The sequence below is a fragment of the Marmota flaviventris genome, chromosome 20 (genome assembly GCF_047511675.1).
Source record: "Marmota flaviventris isolate mMarFla1 chromosome 20, mMarFla1.hap1, whole genome shotgun sequence".
Classification (NCBI taxonomy): Eukaryota; Metazoa; Chordata; class Mammalia; order Rodentia; family Sciuridae; genus Marmota; species Marmota flaviventris.
In genome coordinates, this window is record NC_092517.1 from 391958 (window position 1) to 414713 (window position 22756).

The 22756-nt window shown below is 56.5% G+C and overlaps 1 protein-coding gene across 1 annotated transcript in view; it reads right to left on the bottom strand.

The window, feature by feature from the left end:
• Positions 1-22756, bottom strand: part of Suclg2 (succinate-CoA ligase GDP-forming subunit beta) — a 199433-nt gene that overhangs the window by 68029 nt on the left and 108648 nt on the right. The window contains exon 7 of the mRNA XM_027931831.2: positions 20393-20489. Within this exon, the coding sequence (XP_027787632.2) occupies positions 20393-20489 (97 nt within the window). The remainder of the gene's footprint in view (positions 1-20392; positions 20490-22756) is intronic.

Here is a 22756-nt window from a genome sequence, read left to right on the forward strand (position 1 = left end):
AACTATCCTGTCCTCCCTGGTCCTTTTGGCCTCGCAAGGTGCAATTTTTATCCGTATCTTCCTTTACTGGAAAGAACACTGGGGCAGAATACATAATTTTTCATCAGACTGGTACCTCTCAACTTTCTCTGTATTAGATTTGTTGAATAGATATGTGATGTCTTTGTTCACAGTGTGTAGAGCATGACGTGTTGGGACACCCACATAATGTGGACCAATAAACACACTTTCCTGATGAGCTTTTTCTTGTTCTTGAGAGTATAGAAAAGCCACTCTTTCAGAAACCTCCAGTCCAGACCACTAGCCCTAACCTTGACGAGCGTCACCCAGTTCCTCTCTGGGGCTCGGTTTTCTTATGTGAAAGAATGGAAGCAATGACCCTCGTCCTGGTTCACAGCTCCAAGGTCTGCTAAAAGCAGGGCCACCCTGATTCCTGTGCCTTGACCTATACCACAAGACAGACAGTCTGTCCCCAAGCCAGGCCAGACAGCCTTCTGCTGCAGAATCTCCACACCTTGGTCCGGGTGCTCGAGACACAGCAGAACTCACTTCACCACGGGGACGGGTCCCAAGCACTGTCCTTGATCCACAGAGACTTCTGCATGGAGGTACAGGGCCACCTTCCCTGGGTACAGAGGTGTAGTGAGATCCTGCCACCTTAACCCTTCTACTTAGCTCTGACCCTGACGGGCAGGCAGATTTGAGTGAGAATGCACAGTGTCCCTGCCCTGGCACAGCTGAGGGCACCAACCCTTGAAGGAGAAACAGTCACCCAGACCACTAAAACACAGAGGCTGCCACTGCAGGCCTCTGAGGAAAGTGCCCTGCATTCGGGGATCCTGGGGTCAGACCCAAGGGAGGGGGCGTCCCAAAGCTCTCTCTACCGGGAATCCACACACTGTGGTGCAGATCCATGCAGAGCTACGTGCTGACCTCTATGAACACCTGACAAGCCAAACCTGGACCACGACTCCCTTAGGTGAGCACTGACTGTCAGGAGAGGACCCCGCGGAAGCTGGCATCCACTTGCGTCCCTCATCTGGCCACAGACTGCCCACCACCCCGCCCACACTGGGCACTTGCAGGGAATGAGTAATTACCTTCCAGAACACTGAAATCATAATGACAGAATCCTACAATTACCAATGGAAGTGGCCAAAGTCTCCACTTGCTACAATGGCATTTTCTCAGCAGTTAATGACCGGTAGAATAATCAATAGAAAAGCAACCTCATTCTTGCCTTTCCACGGGGTTTATAAATACATTCTAATTAATTTATTAGTAATTTCAGCCACTCCATTACTCACTGGCAAGACTACTTGTAACTGACACCTTCAAAACGAATGGGCAAAGGCTATCAAATTGACTTTCCAAGTGAAGAGTTTCAAATAAAAGAATTCTTGGTCAAGATCAATAAGCCAGTAAATCAAAACAGTTCCAAGCTAATCTCTGTCCCTTACAAAGACGACAACTGCAGCCAGCTTGGGAGAGAGGATAATTAATGGATATGCATGCAAAGCTCGGAAGGCAGGCTGCTCACACTGCCCACAAAGCCAGGCGGCACAGGCCACTGTCCTGCAGCGGGGGGTCAGGGGGTGCACCAGCACAGAAGTGGACTCGCTCTTGGTGTTCACCGGAGGGGTTGCATGGCGAGCAACCACCAGGGCCTGGCCAGCTGCTGCCTCCCTGAAGAGGAAATCAAATTGCATAAAACTGGGTGGGGACATGCATATCCAAGGGGGGACCTGGGAGACGAAGGGGGATTAAAAGAAAATCAATCTTCGATTGGGGCACATTACGGTTGGAGGTCCAGGGGCATTCTCAGCCATGCATTGGTACATGGGCATAGTATTTTTTGTCTCTGAAACTGTGGTTTGTAACTTAAAAATGTAATTTGTTTTTCATCCCTAATTTATGATAGAGACCCTAAAACTGTGTACTTTTTCTGAAGAGTCGAAGGACTAGGGGAAGCTTCCATGCTAATATCTGGTCTGCAACCCTGTGACAGGAGTCCTGAATCCCTCTGGATGGGGCTGAGGTCAGGGTTAGAGTTAGAAAGGACACAGAGCAGGAGGAGAGAGGATATGGACCACCACTATGGGGGGAGCCTTTGTAAGATCCCAGGAAGGGGTACGAACAGCTTCCTGGTCACAGGGCACAGGGTGCTGAGATGGCCGGGAGGCTCCTCACACCCCACAACCCAGGTCCTGTGAACTTATCAGGGGTCTCAGGAATCCCCGATCCATAGCAGGTGGGTCAGAGTAGAAGAGATTAGACTTGTGATTGGAATTTCAAGTAAGGGGAGGAGAGTCCTAGGGAACTGAGCCCTGGCAGGTAGGACTTGACTCTACAGGGAAAAAGACACTGTAATGACTGAGCCCCGGCAGGTGGGACCCGACTGCACAGGTACACAGACACTGTAATGACCGAGCCCTGGCAGGTGGGACCCGACTGCACAGGTACACAGACACTGTAATGACCGAGCCCTGGCGGGTGGGACCTGGCTCCACAGGTACACAGACACTGTGATGACCAAGCCCTGACAGGTGGGACCTGACTCCACAGGTACACAGACACTGTGATGACCGAGCCCTGGCAGGTGGGACCTGGCTCCACAGGTACACAGACACTGTAATGACTGAGCCCCGACAGGTGGGACCTGGCTCCACAGGTACACAGACACTGTAATGACCGAGCCCTGGCAGGTGGGACCTTACTCCACAGGTACACAGACACTGTGATGACCCAGCCCTGACAGGTGGGACCCAGCTCCACAGGTACACAGACACTGTGATGACTGAGCCCTGACAGGTGGGACCTGACTCCACAGGTACATAGACACTGTGATGACTGAGCCCTGACAGGTGGGACCTGGCTCCACAGGTACACAGACACTGTGATGACCGAGCCCTGACAGGTGGGACCTGACTCCACAGGTACACAGACACTGTGATGACTGAGCCCTGACAGGTGGGACCTGGCTCCACAGGTACACAGACACTGTGATGACCAAGCCCTGACAGGTGGGACCTGACTCCACAGGTACACAGACACTGTGATGACCGAGCCCTGGCAGGTGGGACCTGACTGCACAGGTACACAGATACTGTGATGACTGAGCCCTGACAGGTGGGACCTGACTCCACAGGTACACAGACACTGTGATGACTGAGCCCTGGCAGGTGGGACCTGACTCCACAGGTACACAGACACTGTGATGACCCAGCCCTGACAGGTGGGAACCAGCTCCACAGGTACACAGACACTGTAATGACCAAGCCCTGGCAGGTGGGACCTGACTCCACAGGTACACAGACACTGTGATGACCGAGCCCTGGCAGGTGGGACCTGACTGCACAGGTACACAGACACTGTGATGACCGAGCCCTGGCAGGTGGGACCTGGCTCCACAGGTACACAGACACTGTGATGACCCAGCCCTGACAGGTGGGACCCGGCTCCACAGGTACACAGACACTGTAATGACCAAGCCCTGGCAGGTGGGACCTGACTCCACAGGTACACAGACACTGTGATGACCGAGCCCTGGCAGGTGGGACCCGACTGCACAGGTACACAGACACTGTGATGACCGAGCCCTGACAGGTGGGACCTGACTCCACAGGTACACAGACACTGTGATGACCGAGCCCTGGCAGGTGGGACCTGACTCCACAGGTACACAGACACTGTGATGACCGAGCCGTGGCAGGTGGGACCTGACTCCACAGGTACACAGACACTGTGATGACCGAGCCCTGGCAGGTGGGACCTGACTGCACAGGTACACAGACACTGTGATGACCGAGCCCTGGCAGGTGCGACCTGACTCCACAGGTACACACACACTGTGATGACCGAGCCCTGACAGGTGGGACCTGGCTCCACAGGTACACAGACACTGTGATGACCAAGTCCTGACAGGTGGGACCTGACTCCACAGGTACACAGACACTGTGATGACCGAGCCCTGACAGGTGGGACCTGACTCCACAGGTACACAGACACTGTGATGACCAAGTCCTGCATGTGGGACCTGGCTCCACAGGTACACAGACACTGTGATGACCGAGCCCTGACAGGTGGGACCTGACTCCACAGGTACACAGACACTGTGATGACCGAGCCCTGGCAGGTGGGACCTGGCTCCACAGGTACACAGACACTGTGATGACCGAGCCCTGACAGGTGGGACCTGGCTCCACAGGTACACAGACACTGTGATGACCGAGCCCTGGCAGGTGGGACCCGACTGCACAGGTACACAGACACTGTGATGACCGAGCCCTGGCAGGTGGGACCCGGCTCCACAGGTACACAGACACTGTGATGACCGAGCCCTGGCAGGTGGGACCCGGCTCCACAGGTACACAGACACTGTGATGACCGAGCCCTGGCAGGTGGGACCCGACTCCACAGGTACACAGACACTGTGATGACCGAGCCCTGGCAGGTGGGACCCGACTGCACAGGTACACAGACACTGTGATGACCGAGCCCTGGCAGGTGGGACCCGACTCCACAGGTACACAGACACTGTGATGACCGAGCCCTGGCAGGTGAGACCCGACTCCACAGGTACACAGACACTGTGATGACCGAGCCCTGGCAGGTGGGACCCGACTCCACAGGTACACAGACACTGTGATGACCGAGCCCTGGCAGGTGGGACCCGACTGCACAGGTACACAGACACTGTGATGACCGAGCCCTGGCAGGTGGGACCCGACTGCACAGGTACACAGACACTGTGATGACCGAGCCCTGGCAGGTGGGACCCGACTGCACAGGTACACAGACACTGTGATGACCGAGCCCTGGCAGGTGGGACCCGACTGCACAGGTACACAGACACTGTGATGACCGAGCCCTGGCAGGTGGGACCCGACTGCACAGGTACACAGACACTGTGATGACCGAGCCCTGGCAGGTGGGACCTGGCTCCACAGGTACACAGACACTGTGATGACCGAGCCCTGGCAGGTGGGACCTGACTGCACAGGTACACAGACACTGTGATGACCGAGCCCTGGCAGGTGGGACCTGGCTCCACAGGTACACAGACACTGTGATGACCCAGCCCTGACAGGTGGGACCCGGCTCCACAGGTACACAGACACTGTAATGACCAAGCCCTGGCAGGTGGGACCTGACTCCACAGGTACACAGACACTGTGATGACCGAGCCCTGGCAGGTGGGACCCGACTGCACAGGTACACAGACACTGTGATGACCGAGCCCTGACAGGTGGGACCTGACTCCACAGGTACACAGACACTGTGATGACCGAGCCCTGGCAGGTGGGACCTGACTCCACAGGTACACAGACACTGTGATGACCGAGCCGTGGCAGGTGGGACCTGACTCCACAGGTACACAGACACTGTGATGACCGAGCCCTGGCAGGTGGGACCTGACTGCACAGGTACACAGACACTGTGATGACCGAGCCCTGGCAGGTGCGACCTGACTCCACAGGTACACACACACTGTGATGACCGAGCCCTGACAGGTGGGACCTGGCTCCACAGGTACACAGACACTGTGATGACCAAGTCCTGACAGGTGGGACCTGACTCCACAGGTACACAGACACTGTGATGACCGAGCCCTGGCAGGTGGGACCTGACTCCACAGGTACACAGACACTGTGATGACCGAGCCCTGGCAGGTGCGACCTGACTCCACAGGTACACAGACACTGTGATGACCGAGCCCTGGCAGGTGGGACCTGGCTCCACAGGTACACAGACACTGTGATGACCGAGCCCTGGCAGGTGGGACCTGACTGCACAGGTACACAGACACTGTGATGACCGAGCCCTGGCAGGTGGGACCTGGCTCCACAGGTACACAGAAACTGTGATGACCGAGCCCTGACAGGTGGGACCTGACTCCACAGGTACACAGACACTGTGATGGCCGAGCCCTGACAGGTGGGACCTGGCTCCACAGGTACACAGACACTGTGATGACCGAGCCCTGACAGGTGGGACCTGGCTCCACAGGTACACAGACACTGTGATGACCGAGCCCTGACAGGTGGGACCTGACTCCACAGGTACACAGACACTGTGATGACCAAGTCCTGCATGTGGGACCTGGCTCCACAGGTACACAGACACTGTGATGACCGAGCCCTGACAGGTGGGACCTGACTCCACAGGTACACAGACACTGTGATGACCGAGCCCTGGCAGGTGGGACCTGGCTCCACAGGTACACAGACACTGTGATGACCGAGCCCTGACAGGTGGGACCTGGCTCCACAGGTACACAGACACTGTGATGACCGAGCCCTGACAGGTGGGACCCGACTGCACAGGTACACAGACACTGTGATGACCGAGCCCTGGCAGGTGGGACCCGGCTCCACAGGTACACAGACACTGTGATGACCGAGCCCTGGCAGGTGGGACCCGGCTCCACAGGTACACAGACACTGTGATGACCGAGCCCTGGCAGGTGGGACCTGGCTCCACAGGTACACAGACACTGTGATGACCGAGCCCTGGCAGGTGGGACCCGACTGCACAGGTACACAGACACTGTGATGACCGAGCCCTGGCAGGTGGGACCCGACTCCACAGGTACACAGACACTGTGATGACCGAGCCCTGGCAGGTGGGACCCGACTCCACAGGTACACAGACACTGTGATGACCGAGCCCTGGCAGGTGGGACCCGACTCCACAGGTACACAGACACTGTGATGACCGAGCCCTGGCAGGTGGGACCCGACTGCACAGGTACACAGACACTGTGATGACCGAGCCCTGGCAGGTGGGACCTGACTCCACAGGTACACAGACACTGTGATGACCGAGCCCTGACAGGTGGGACCCGACTGCACAGGTACACAGACACTGTGATGACCGAGCCCTGGCAGGTGGGACCCGACTGCACAGGTACACAGACACTGTGATGACCGAGCCCTGGCAGGTGGGACCCGACTCCACAGGTACACAGACACTGTGATGACCGAGCCCTGGCAGGTGGGACCCGACTCCACAGGTACACAGACACTGTGATGACCGAGCCCTGGCAGGTGGGACCCGACTGCACAGGTACACAGACACTGTGATGACCGAGCCCTGGCAGGTGGGACCCGACTGCACAGGTACACAGACACTGTGATGACCGAGCCCTGACAGGTGGGACCCGACTGCACAGGTACACAGACACTGTGATGACCGAGCCCTGACAGGTGGGACCTGACTGCACAGGTACACAGACACTGTGATGACCGAGCCCTGGCAGGTGGGACCTGACTGCACAGGTACACAGACACTGTGATGACCGAGCCCTGGCAGGTGGGACCCGACTCCACAGGTACACAGACACTGTGATGACCGAGCCCTGGCAGGTGGGACCCGGCTCCACAGGTACACAGACACTGTGATGACCGAGCCCTGGCAGGTGGGACCCGGCTCCACAGGTACACAGACACTGTGATGACCGAGCCCTGGCAGGTGGGACCGGGCTCCACAGGTACACAGACACTGTGATGACCGAGCCCTGGCAGGTGGGACCCGGCTCCACAGGTACACAGACACTGTGATGACCGAGCCCTGGCAGGTGGGACCCGGCTCCACAGGTACACAGACACTGTGATGACCGAGCCCTGGCAGGTGGGACCCGGCTCCACAGGTACACAGACACTGTGATGACCGAGCCCTGGCAGGTGGGACCTGACTCCACAGGTACACAGACACTGTGATGACCGAGCCCTGGCAGGTGGGACCTGACTGCACAGGTACACAGACACTGTGATGACCGAGCCCTGGCAGGTGCGACCTGACTCCACAGGTACACACACACTGTGATGACCGAGCCCTGACAGGTGGGACCTGGCTCCACAGGTACACAGACACTGTGATGACCGAGTCCTGACAGGTGGGACCTGACTCCACAGGTACACAGACACTGTGATGACCGAGCCCTGGCAGGTGGGACCTGACTCCACAGGTACACAGACACTGTGATGACCGAGCCCTGGCAGGTGCGACCTGACTCCACAGGTACACAGACACTGTGATGACCGAGCCCTGGCAGGTGGGACCTGGCTCCACAGGTACACAGACACTGTGATGACCGAGCCCTGGCAGGTGGGACCTGACTGCACAGGTACACAGACACTGTGATGACCGAGCCCTGGCAGGTGGGACCTGACTGCACAGGTACACAGACACTGTGATGACCGAGCCCTGGCAGGTGGGACCTGGCTCCACAGGTACACAGACACTGTGATGACCGAGCCCTGACAGGTGGGACCTGGCTCCACAGGTACACAGACACTGTGATGACCGAGCCCTGACAGGTGGGACCTGGCTCCACAGGTACACAGACACTGTGATGACCGAGCCCTGACAGGTGGGACCCGACTGCACAGGTACACAGACACTGTGATGACCGAGCCCTGGCAGGTGGGACCCGGCTCCACAGGTACACAGACACTGTGATGACCGAGCCCTGGCAGGTGGGACCCGGCTCCACAGGTACACAGACACTGTGATGACCGAGCCCTGGCAGGTGGGACCTGGCTCCACAGGTACACAGACACTGTGATGACCGAGCCCTGGCAGGTGGGACCCGACTGCACAGGTACACAGACACTGTGATGACCGAGCCCTGGCAGGTGGGACCCGACTCCACAGGTACACAGACACTGTGATGACCGAGCCCTGGCAGGTGGGACCCGACTCCACAGGTACACAGACACTGTGATGACCGAGCCCTGGCAGGTGGGACCCGACTCCACAGGTACACAGACACTGTGATGACCGAGCCCTGGCAGGTGGGACCCGACTCCACAGGTACACAGACACTGTGATGACCGAGCCCTGGCAGGTGGGACCTGACTCCACAGGTACACAGACACTGTGATGACCGAGCCCTGGCAGGTGGGACCCGACTGCACAGGTACACAGACACTGTGATGACCGAGCCCTGGCAGGTGGGACCCGACTGCACAGGTACACAGACACTGTGATGACCGAGCCCTGACAGGTGGGACCCGACTGCACAGGTACACAGACACTGTGATGACAGAGCCCTGGCAGGTGGGACCCGACTGCACAGGTACACAGACACTGTGATGACCGAGCCCTGGCAGGTGGGACCCGACTCCACAGGTACACAGACACTGTGATGACCGAGCCCTGGCAGGTGGGACCTGGCTCCACAGGTACACAGACACTGTGATGACCGAGCCCTGACAGGTGGGACCTGACTCCACAGGTACACAGACACTGTGATGACCGAGCCCTGGCAGGTGGGACCTGGCTCCACAGGTACACAGACACTGTAATGACTGAGCCCCGACAGGTGGGACCTGGCTCCACAGGTACACAGACACTGTAATGACCGAGCCCTGGCAGGTGGGACCTTACTCCACAGGTACACAGACACTGTGATGACCCAGCCCTGACAGGTGGGACCCAGCTCCACAGGTACACAGACACTGTGATGACTGAGCCCTGACAGGTGGGACCTGACTCCACAGGTACATAGACACTGTGATGACTGAGCCCTGACAGGTGGGACCTGGCTCCACAGGTACACAGACACTGTGATGACCGAGCCCTGACAGGTGGGACCTGACTCCACAGGTACACAGACACTGTGATGACTGAGCCCTGACAGGTGGGACCTGGCTCCACAGGTACACAGACACTGTGATGACCAAGCCCTGACAGGTGGGACCTGACTCCACAGGTACACAGACACTGTGATGACCGAGCCCTGGCAGGTGGGACCTGACTGCACAGGTACACAGATACTGTGATGACTGAGCCCTGACAGGTGGGACCTGACTCCACAGGTACACAGACACTGTGATGACTGAGCCCTGGCAGGTGGGACCTGACTCCACAGGTACACAGACACTGTGATGACCCAGCCCTGACAGGTGGGAACCAGCTCCACAGGTACACAGACACTGTAATGACCAAGCCCTGGCAGGTGGGACCTGACTCCACAGGTACACAGACACTGTGATGACCGAGCCCTGGCAGGTGGGACCTGACAGCACAGGTACACAGACACTGTGATGACCGAGCCCTGGCAGGTGGGACCTGGCTCCACAGGTACACAGACACTGTGATGACCCAGCCCTGACAGGTGGGACCCGGCTCCACAGGTACACAGACACTGTAATGACCAAGCCCTGGCAGGTGGGACCTGACTCCACAGGTACACAGACACTGTGATGACCGAGCCCTGGCAGGTGGGACCCGACTGCACAGGTACACAGACACTGTGATGACCGAGCCCTGACAGGTGGGACCTGACTCCACAGGTACACAGACACTGTGATGACCGAGCCCTGGCAGGTGGGACCCGGCTCCACAGGTACACAGACACTGTGATGACCGAGCCCTGGCAGGTGGGACCCGGCTCCACAGGTACACAGACACTGTGATGACCGAGCCCTGGCAGGTGGGACCCGACTGCACAGGTACACAGACACTGTGATGACCGAGCCCTGGCAGGTGGGACCCGACTGCACAGGTACACAGACACTGTGATGACCGAGCCCTGACAGGTGGGACCCGACTGCACAGGTACACAGACACTGTGATGACCGAGCCCTGGCAGGTGGGACCCGACTGCACAGGTACACAGACACTGTGATGACCGAGCCCTGGCAGGTGGGACCCGACTGCACAGGTACACAGACACTGTGATGACCGAGCCCTGGCAGGTGCGACCTGACTCCACAGGTACACACACACTGTGATGACCGAGCCCTGACAGGTGGGACCTGGCTCCACAGGTACACAGACACTGTGATGACCGAGTCCTGACAGGTGGGACCTGACTCCACAGGTACACAGACACTGTGATGACCGAGCCCTGGCAGGTGGGACCTGACTCCACAGGTACACAGACACTGTGATGACCGAGCCCTGGCAGGTGCGACCTGACTCCACAGGTACACAGACACTGTGATGACCGAGCCCTGGCAGGTGGGACCTGGCTCCACAGGTACACAGACACTGTGATGACCGAGCCCTGGCAGGTGGGACCTGACTGCACAGGTACACAGACACTGTGATGACCGAGCCCTGGCAGGTGGGACCTGACTGCACAGGTACACAGACACTGTGATGACCGAGCCCTGGCAGGTGGGACCTGGCTCCACAGGTACACAGACACTGTGATGACCGAGCCCTGACAGGTGGGACCTGGCTCCACAGGTACACAGACACTGTGATGACCGAGCCCTGACAGGTGGGACCTGGCTCCACAGGTACACAGACACTGTGATGACCGAGCCCTGACAGGTGGGACCCGACTGCACAGGTACACAGACACTGTGATGACCGAGCCCTGGCAGGTGGGACCCGGCTCCACAGGTACACAGACACTGTGATGACCGAGCCCTGGCAGGTGGGACCCGGCTCCACAGGTACACAGACACTGTGATGACCGAGCCCTGGCAGGTGGGACCTGGCTCCACAGGTACACAGACACTGTGATGACCGAGCCCTGGCAGGTGGGACCCGACTGCACAGGTACACAGACACTGTGATGACCGAGCCCTGGCAGGTGGGACCCGACTCCACAGGTACACAGACACTGTGATGACCGAGCCCTGGCAGGTGGGACCCGACTCCACAGGTACACAGACACTGTGATGACCGAGCCCTGGCAGGTGGGACCCGACTCCACAGGTACACAGACACTGTGATGACCGAGCCCTGGCAGGTGGGACCCGACTCCACAGGTACACAGACACTGTGATGACCGAGCCCTGGCAGGTGGGACCCGACTCCACAGGTACACAGACACTGTGATGACCGAGCCCTGGCAGGTGGGACCCGACTGCACAGGTACACAGACACTGTGATGACCGAGCCCTGACAGGTGGGACCCGACTGCACAGGTACACAGACACTGTGATGACCGAGCCCTGGCAGGTGGGACCCGACTGCACAGGTACACAGACACTGTGATGACCGAGCCCTGGCAGGTGGGACCTGACTCCACAGGTACACAGACACTGTGATGACCGAGCCCTGGCAGGTGGGACCCGACTGCACAGGTACACAGACACTGTGATGACCGAGCCCTGACAGGTGGGACCCGACTGCACAGGTACACAGACACTGTGATGACCGAGCCCTGACAGGTGGGACCCGACTGCACAGGTACACAGACACTGTGATGACCGAGCCCTGACAGGTGGGACCTGACTGCACAGGTACACAGACACTGTGATGACCGAGCCCTGGCAGGTGGGACCTGGCTCCACAGGTACACAGACACTGTGATGACCGAGCCCTGGCAGGTGGGACCCGACTGCACAGGTACACAGACACTGTGATGACCGAGCCCTGGCAGGTGGGACCCGACTCCACAGGTACACAGACACTGTGATGACCGAGCCCTGGCAGGTGGGACCCGACTCCACAGGTACACAGACACTGTGATGACCGAGCCCTGGCAGGTGGGACCCGACTCCACAGGTACACAGACACTGTGATGACCGAGCCCTGACAGGTGGGACCCGACTCCACAGGTACACAGACACTGTGATGACCGAGCCCTGGCAGGTGGGACCCGGCTCCACAGGTACACAGACACTGTGATGACCGAGCCCTGACAGGTGGGACCCGACTCCACAGGTACACAGACACTGTAATGACCGAGCCCTGACAGGTGGGACCCGACTGCACAAGTACACAGACACTGTGATGACCGAGCCCTGACAGGTGGGACCTGGCTCCACAGGTACACAGACACTGTGATGACCAAGTCCTGCATGTGGGACCTGGCTCCACAGGTACACAGACACTGTGATGACCGAGCCCTGACAGGTGGGACCTGACTCCACAGGTACACAGACACTGTGATGACCGAGCCCTGGCAGGTGGGACCTGGCTCCACAGGTACACAGACACTGTGATGACTGAGCCCTGACAGGTGGGACCCGACTGCACAGGTACACAGACACTGTGATGACTGAGCCCTGGCAGGTGGGACCCGGCTCCACAGGTACACAGACACTGTGATGACCGAGCCCTGGCAGGTGGGACCTGGCTCCACAGGTACACAGACACTGTGATGACCGAGCCCTGGCAGGTGGGAACTGGCTCCACAGGTACACAGACACTGTGATGACCGAGCCCTGGCAGGTGGGACCTGACTCCACAGGTACACAGACACTGTGATGACCGAGCCCTGACAGGTGGGACCCGACTGCACAGGTACACAGACACTGTGATGACCGAGCCCTGGCAGGTGGGACCTGACTCCACAGGTACACAGACACTGTGATGACTGAGCCCTGGCAGGTGGGACCCGACTGCACAGGTACACAGACACTGTGATGACCGAGCCCTGACAGGTGGGACCTGACTGCACAGGTACACAGACACTGTGATGACCGAGCCCTGGCAGGTGGGACCTGACTCCACAGGTACACAGACACTGTGATGACCGAGCCCTGGCAGGTGGGACCTGACTCCACAGGTACACAGACACTGTGATGACCGAGCCCTGACAGGTGGGACCCAACTGCACAGGTACACAGACACTGTGATGACCGAGCCCTGGCAGGTGGGACCTGACTCCACAGGTACACAGACACTGTGATGACCGAGCCCTGGCAGGTGGGACCTGACTCCACAGGTACACAGACACTGTGATGACCGAGCCCTGACAGGTGGGACCCGACTGCACAGGTACACAGACACTGTGATGACCGAGCCCTGGCAGGTGGGACCTGACTCCACAGGTACACAGACACTGTGATGACCGAGCCCTGGCAGGTGGGACCTGACTCCACAGGTACACAGACACTGTGATGACCGAGCCCTGACAGGTGGGACCCGACTGCACAGGTACACAGACACTGTGATGACCGAGCCCTGGCAGGTGGGACCTGACTCCACAGGTACACAGACACTGTGATGACTGAGCCCTGACAGGTGGGACCCGACTGCACAGGTACACAGACACTGTGATGACCGAGCCCTGACAGGTGGGACCCGACTGCACAGGTACACAGACACTGTGATGACCGAGCCCTGGCAGGTGGGACCTGACTCCACAGGTACACAGACACTGTGATGACCGAGCCCTGACAGGTGGGACCCGACTGCACAAGTACACAGACACTGTGATGACTAAGCCCTGGCAGGTGGGACCTGGCTCCATAGATATACAGACAGTGCCAGGACCACGTGGAATCTAACTCTCTTGCTGGAGAAGGACTGGTCAGTTGGGAAGCACACACTGCCCAGTTGTGCTGGCCATGGCATTGCCCTATCGACAGTCCTATAGAGAAACAGTGTGTGTGGTTTTGCTATCAAACCTACAGGACTTTCCTGCCCACTGCACAGTGTGCAGTGCTGCACTCCCCACAGGCCTGTCCTGACCCTGACCACATCAACACCCAGTGAGAATCAGCGCTGGTGCTGCCCAGCCAGCCAGCCTGGGCAGGAGACTCCCTGCAGCTGGTGAGCTCCACTACACAAGGGACACAGAACCTCCTGCTGTGGTGCTGGTGGCAGCCGCTGGCAAAGCCCCATGCTGTGAGCAGGTGTGCAAGGCTCAGGGTGCTGCCACCTGTGGGCCATAGACACGGGGCCTGCTTCAGCTGGGGCTCGTCATCTTGATGGTGCATCTGCAGCACTCTCCCCTGTCCCTCCCAGCAGAGATGACCCAGGGACCTTCCCATCCCCTGGTAATGCTAAGCTTGTGTTTGGGGTAAACAGAAATGAGTTTCTGCTGGTGTTTTCACACGGGAGCCCTTTTCTGAATACAGTCGTCTCAAAGGAAGGAGTCTAACAGCTGGCAAGTTCAGCATGCTGACAGAGAAGATGTCTGACTGAGAATAAGGGTAAAATAGGGGCCTGCCAGGACCCTCAAGTCCCATCATAGCTTTGCTCAAGGCCAAGGTGGTCAAAAGTTGGTAGGAGAAAAAGATCCGAGGGTCTGAGTGAAGGGTGGCAGGCACGTCCCTCAGACCTACGCCAGGCTGTTTCTGCAGACAGCTTTATGAGAAGAGGGCACACTCCTCCTCCCACATGCCCCAGGTCTGTCTCCGCGACAGCAGCAGAGTGTGGTACAACAGAATGGAGTCTTCGCATTTTAAGAGCTGACAGGCAGGTGAGGCAGGTGGTGGTTCTGCTCCACACACAGCAGCTCTGCTCACTGACACTTAGCTACGGAGGCTGCTGCTGAGAACAGGCAGCTGCAGCAAGGTGGCCACAGTAGCAGAAGCAAGAAACAAAGTAGCAGGGACAGCACAGCCCCCTTGAGGCTGAGTGCAGTGAAAGTCCCTAAGCCCTACGAGCTCAGAGTCCCCAGGCGGCCGACCGGCTTGTGTCCACATAAGGAATACAGTATGCACCCTCCAGTAGAATTGGACCATCTCCCTGGCCTTGATGGACCCGAAACTTGCTGATGTCCAACAGTAAAAGCGCTGCTGCTCTTGGGGTCAGGCTTTGGGAATTATCCCTCTGGGCTGCAGTGCCACTAATAGGGCATTGCTTCCAGATCTCGCTGTCCCAACCCTCCCTTCCCACAACAGACAACTGCAGAAGTGGCCGACGGCGGCCACATAGCAACCATGCTCCCAACTGTGTCCCCCCTTCACCGACTGACTGACGGACAGAACTCCCCAGTGCCCTATTTGTTATAGGGAAGGCGATACTGGGCCAAACAGTGCTTTCCCTGCGAGACAATGAAAACGCAAAGTGGAACAAAGGAGCCCCAGAGTAGCAGGATCCCTGAACCCCGAGGAGCAGCTCGGACACGCTATTTCCAAAGGCACTACTAGAAGTGGCGGGCAAGAGCAGGCTGGTGCCAGTGTCAACGGCACAGCAAGGACCTAGGCTTGCTCCTCAACCTTGGCTTCTCTTTAGGAAAGCAACGCACGACCACAGTAAATGTATAGTGGGGAGGGGCTGAACTCAGTTCAGACACGACGATTTTCAACGGCACGTTAATGAAGCCTCCATTCTACATAAAAATTCACGTTGAACAAAGGCTATTCTGTATACAAATGATAGAAAAAAACACCTATTAATATTTATAAAACAATTTTCACCATCAAAAGCACATTGTTACATGCTTGATAGATTATACAAATGAATTTTCCTTCCGAACAAATATCAAAGGAAGCCGTGGTACTTGTATTCCTAAGGTGTTTTGTTTGGTGGCGTGAGGTTTGGCGAGCTGCTAATTCAGCTCCCTCGACGGAGAACGTAACTGGCAGTCAGAACCCTCTGACCCTGAATTTTAACAGAAGAAAGTGCCATGGAGTTAAACAAAAGAAAAACACATTTCTGAGGGGACACGTGCACATAAAAGGAACGTAAAAACAGCAGGAAGTGAGACTGTCATAATTAGTTTGAGGAATAATCTGTCTCCGTGCAATGTGCTGCCTTTGATTTGTGATAAATAACCATAATGTGCTGCTGAAACACGACGTGCCGAGATGGCCTTAAAATGCTGACACTTTAGAATCAGTTCCACTTTCCGTTAACTATCAATGTTCCAAGAGTTGAACACTTTCCAGAACTTTACTTGAAGTTGCTGCAAAAAGAAAAAATCTAGAGAGGGGGCGAGAGGGGGCTGGGGAGGCAGAAAGCAGAAAACGTTCTTGAAAATAGTCTGTGTATAAAGAGAAACAGAGAAACGCCCACCAACACCGTGGGCGCTCGCTAACACCGCGGCGGGCAGCTATTTAGGGAAGCGGCCTGAGGAAGGAGGGAAGTGGGTGCCAGCCAACTGCAGATCCCTGGGCCTGATTCTCAAGGAATCCTGGCCCTAGAGCCACTGCGGCCGACGGGTCGGGCTGCTTTACCTCAATGAACGGATCCGGGTTGCCTGAGGAAGGCGCCTCACGGCAAGAATCCGCAGAGGGGCGCTGCGGGTGTGGGCTGGGGCTCTGCCCTGTTGTTGGGGGACCACGGGGCACTGCAGGGGACTCAGCAGCCTCCCTGGCAGGAGCCAACAGCACCACCCCAAGCTGGGGCAACTGAACCCATGCCCAGACCTTGCCCCATGTTCCCTGGGGTGACATGGCCACCCCAATAATCACACGCTTTACAGACACAGGCAGACCTGGGAAGGTGGGAAAAACCAAACAGAATTTAAAACCCCACCGAGGCCGTGAAATCAAAGAGAAGGAAGGGACAGGTCGGAAGACTAACAGGTTTGAGAACTCTGGCTCTCACCAGCCACGTTGGGTGAATTCATCTGTTTTCGCAGCTGGACAAGCAAGAGCGGCCAGCCTGCCGTTGACCGCCACCTAACACAGCTCACTTTTACTTCAGGAAAGGCTGGCTCGCCCTGGCTGGTGGACACGTCTGGGCCCCACTGCCTGTGGGGGGATGGCCTCCTTCCTGTGCCACACGCTGTCTGCAGGCAGCTGGACAAGCCAGGCCCATGTGACTCAAGCAGGGTTCCCACAGGGGACTCCCATGGAGGCTGTCCACTGCAGAGAGCCGGGCGAGGGAGAACAAGGCGGCGGCCAGCAGGGTGCTCCCGGCCCATGCCTGCCCACGCCTTAGGCTCCTAACTCATGAAGGAAGAGTCCCCTGGTGCCTCTAACAGAAGCTAAGCCAAGGCCGAAGGCCTCTGTCCCCAGCAACCACTGACATCCCAGCCGGGGCGTACTGGACTAGGTTAAAGTTAGTGGAGTCGCATCACAGTCCTGCACTTGGGTCACTAATGACACTGGGAAACAGTTCTCAGAGGGCGGCTCTTCCTCCATGCCCAGCGTCCCCAGGTTGCCTGGGCAGCCTCGACGTCCAGGCCTCGGTCTTCGTCCTGCCGGCAGCAGGCACAGACACTGCAGAAAACTGAGTGTCGAGGTTCCTCAGGGAGCGACGGAGGTGGAGAAATTCCACAAGGAGTGTTGGTGTGATGACAGCTTCACAGGAAAACGCCTGGCGTGAGGCTGGGTTCCCGGAGCCTCCAAATGACACGGCCAGTTATTAAATCAGGCTCCAAGGTGGACGCCCCAGTGTAGAACGTCGGCTGTCACTGATCTGAATGGAAATAACTTAAGACCCTAATGAAGGACTGCTCCGGCACTGGACAGGATGAAGATCAATCTGCGCCTTTGGTCATTAATCACCATTTCCTAATTGGGTTTAATTTGACTACTGCTCATGAGAGTTACAAACCAACACACTCATTTAATTGTGATTATAATTCAATAGCTGAACTTTTATGGTACAATGAACAAATTAATAGCCAAAGATAATTCTGCTCTTAAAAATATCACGTGAGGCTTCTGTTTTAATGAACTGTCTATGTAGAACGTGTTTGGTGATGATTCTTTCAAAAAAAAACCTCAAGAACTTTCCTTTCTTAATAATTCGAGGGAAAACTTCAGACTTCGTGACGTGAAGCTTGTAAACGCCCTCTGAGAAACGGCGCCCACCCGGTTCCTGCTGCCAGACACGGCAGGGGCTGGGGAAGCGGACCACGCCTGCCTTCACCCACGCCTGCCTTCACCCACGCCTGGCTGACAATCCTATCCTGGGTTTTTTTTTTTTTTTTTCCTGATAGAACCAGCAGGCTGCTTGGGCACACTACCTTGAAAAGCAGCCCGAGACCCTCGCGGACTCCCATGCTCCCACGTCTCTTGACTTCACCTCGGGCACGGGCTCAGGAGCTCTGTGTTCCCAAACTGGAGACCGACTACTACATATCATCTTAAAAGCTCCCTAAACAGGAACTCTGCTTGTCCCAGTCTGAACTCCAACCCTCTCCAGGTGTTACGGTTTGGATGTGAGAGGTGTCCCCCAAAAGCCCATGTATGAGACAATGCAAGATTTAGAGGTGAAATGATCGGGTTACTATAGCCCTAACCTAGTCAGTGCACTCATCTGCTGATAGGGACTGACGGGGTGTAGACTGTAGGCAGGTGGGCGTGGCTGGGGAAGTGTGTCCCTAGGGGTGTGCCTGTGGGATTCATATTTTGTTCCTGGTGAGCAGAGCTCTCTCTACTTCCTGGTGCCACGCACGTCCTGAGCTGCTGTCCTCCTCCATTCCCTTCAGCCATGATGTCCTGCCTCAACTGGGCTCTGAGCTCGCTGACCATCTGTGAACTGAGACCTCGGAAACTGTGAGCCAAACCAAGCTTCCCTTCCTCTGAGGTGTTCCTGTTGGGTGGGTGGGTCACATCAACAAAAGAGCCAACCAAAATGCAGGCTTCCTCCTGCGTGACCTGAAGAGGCACTCCAGTTCACGGACGTCAGGACTGGCCGACTTCGTGTCTGACGCTGAAAGTTCACACAGGACACCAGCCCGCCTGGTTTCCACAAGCATTCTGAGATCAGTATTGTTTTTACCTCTTTGTCCTAATAAAAGCACCTGAGGCTTCTGCAGCTGCGTGCCCAGGTCTACAGCCAGAACACGGTAGGTCCTAAATTTGTACCAGGCCTCTTTGGGCTACGAGGACCACAGAATCTCCGCTAGGGGGAAACACTGCAGATATCCTTTGGTTCACAGCACGGGTCGACACACAGAGATTCACTCACGGACAGTTGAACAGGAAGTGGCTAGTTAACTGACTTCCCATGCCATGCCAGATGTGGGTGAAACCCGAGAGACAGGTTTGCACTGTGGTGTGCTGTCCTATCCACCTGCCATTCCACTCCTCCCAACTCCCCAACAGTCACAAGCCTCTGCTACCAAATCAGCCAGCACTGACCAGACCCTAAGTGTAGGCAGGACGCACGGCACAAGGGCAGATGCCCACCCAGACAACAGCTACTTATGCTCCCCAGTACTTGGTGGGTAGGAGAGACCTGCCCCTCAGAAGTGCCACTTCCTACCCTAAGCAGAAACCCTGAAGCAGGTAGTGTGAGGAAGCTCAGCTGCAGAGTGGCAGGGCTCCACCACGATGTGCGTCAGCCTGGGACACCAGGGAATCATACTCAGGCTTAGGGGAAACAGAGCTTCAGAAGTTCTGGTCTTGGAGCAGCAGGTGCGTTCACTACACACAGAGCAAAGCTGCCATCCCCACGGGGATCCCCTCACGAGACGCAGCAGCAACAGGCCTGGAGATGTCTGTGTGCATGTCTGTCAGTGCAGGGTGTCTGCACGCGTCTGCACATGCATGTGGGTGCACATGTGAGTGCATCTGTATGGGTGCGTGCCAGCATGCGTGGCAGTGTCTGTGCCGGGGTACACACACGTTTCAAAGTCAACAAGCAGCGTCCTCCAGGGCATTCCATGTGCCTGCAAACAATGCGAGTGCTGAGATGCTGAGCTGGGCAGGGGTGCATGTGAAACCACGCAGGCGTCCTACTGTTCCAGGGGCTGGATGCGGAGGGGCTGCCGTAGCCCTTGTGAAATTTAATTTACAGTTTACATAAATAATCACAACACATTCACTTCTCTCCTCGTGTTTTTTACCTTGTCCTTCGGGAGTCTCGCCAAAGGGATTCACTTCCACCTGAGTGGCATCGATCTTCAGGAAGAGGTTGTACAGCTTCCTAATCTGGTCTGCAGCCTAAATGTGAGCAAGTGAAACAGAATTACTTCCAAAGCAGTAAGAGAAAATGTATTTTTCTCGATTAGCGAAACCTTAAAGACAGCGAATTATGTCTTCATTTTTAGTTAGGTCTTTGAAAAGAAAAATGGAAAAGCCTGATTATTTTAATTTCTACTGCTTTTCATTAGAAGGAATTGCTCAACTTTCCTCCAGACATCAGAAGAGACTATTATCAGGAACACAAAACATTTTCAGTGCAATTAGAAAACACGATTAATCTTTTTGCAAATTATCATGTCCCTTTCAAACGAGGAGGACCACTGTATACGCTGCAATCATTAACAAACAGGCTCTATTTAAGTCAGTGTGCAGTGGTTGTGAGCGAGGATGACTGTTTCCTATTACACAGGAGTGAGAACACCATTATAGTCATCAATCCACACCACACTCTGTGAAATACAATTTCTAAGTGTCTAATGGAAATTGTTGCAAGTCAGGAAGATGAAATCTTAAACAGCCCAGTCCCAACATGCTTCCAAATCGACTGTTTGTCCTGACGCCACCCACCACAAAGGGCAGAGATGTTCCTGTTTCCCCTAATACAGCTCTGGCTTCATTTCCCCCCCCCCCCCCAGCTTAAAATTCCCTCTCTCTTCACCTTTTCTCAGCTGGTACTCACCCCCTGCCTGGTCCTGCAGCTAACATCCAGAGGGCCAGATGTGGGAGACATGGTGGAGGAGCAGGGCTCACCCTGGACAGCCCCCACAAAACCTGCAGACTGTGCCATTGTGGTCAAGGGTGGTCATCACCCGTCCTGGGCTTCGTCTGTCCCCAGCCAGGGCATCCCCTTGCCACTCTCTGCTCTTAGTGCCAGCCTGCGTTATTTCCTCTTGGGCACCTGTTGGCCCTTCCACATCTTATCCCAGCTTTTCAAAAGTACCTTTTTAAAAAAACTGCGGTGAAACACACAGCACACAAAGTCCACCGCTGTGGCCATAGTTAGGTGGACGTGGGGTTCCACGACCCCTGTCAGTCACATCCACGCGGCCGGGCACCCTCTCTCCAGAGCCTGCAGCCCCCACCGACTCCCCACATGCGGGTGGAATGTGTGGTGAGGACACGCTGTCCCCTAGGAATCCTGGTGGAGGTCGGTGCCACACTAGGTGTTGAGAGGGCTGGAGCTTAACGTGACCCTGGTGCAGAGCTGGGCTCTGTATGGTCATCGAGGTGGAGCCCCAGCATGGAATCCTGGTCTCGGTGAGAAGAGGGAGAGACCCAGGACCCACACACGCTCCTTGCCCCTGGCCACGTGATGCCAAGCAACATCTCAGGACTCTGCCACCAAGAAGGCCCTCACAGATGACACCCCTGGACCTCGGGCCAGAACCACTGAAGGCTAAACCCGCCTCCATGGGGTTGCCACATGGGGTCCCTCTGCTGGTCACAGGGGCACCCGTGGCTGTGGCTTCAGAGCCCCTCAAGCCTGTGTTCACCTGACATGAAGCCTGGGCCTCAGCCACTAAGGCCACTGCTAGGATCCAGCAGCACAGGTTTTGGGGCTGGGTGACCTGGGTTGTCACACGCCGTGAGCTAGGCTGACACACCTCCATGGTGGGGTCTGCGAGGGGGACCACAGACGGCAGTCAGCGAGAGTAGGGTGACGACGGGGATGCGGGGCGCACAGCTAGGGGAGCCAGTTCCCCTGCCTTCTCATGTTCAAAAGTCTAGAAATAAGCCTCACACCAGGGAAAGAAACCACCTGCAGGTTAAGGTGTGGTCAGTTAAGACTGCAGTCCACCTTCCAAATTCCAAACCACCACATGCAGAAGAGTGCGTCTTCCCTGCGCTACCAATGCACACTACGCTAAGGCTGACGGTCGAGCAATTTAAAATTTAAATCCCTAAAACCAAATATATTCAAAGGAAAACCTCACCAAGTCTGGCAGCAGCGTATCTTTCTGAGACAGAGGTCCACTGCAGGGGTGGTGAGGGGGTGCGGGGCACCCTCTGGGACAGGGGTCTACTGCAAGGTGGTGAGGACACGCTTGAGAAACTGGTCTGTGTCTAGTCACATCCAGCTTGCCGTGGTTTTAGCTTTGTCAACAAATTTTTGCCAAAATGAATTTTCGGCAGGAACAGATATCTAGCAGATTTACCAGGCAAGACATCATCTTTATTTTTCTTATTATCAATGAAGCACAGTTCGGAGGCAATAGGCATGAATCACGGGAAAACAGAGGTAGAGTCATCAGACAGTCATTTTATATCATTCCTTCATGAATGAG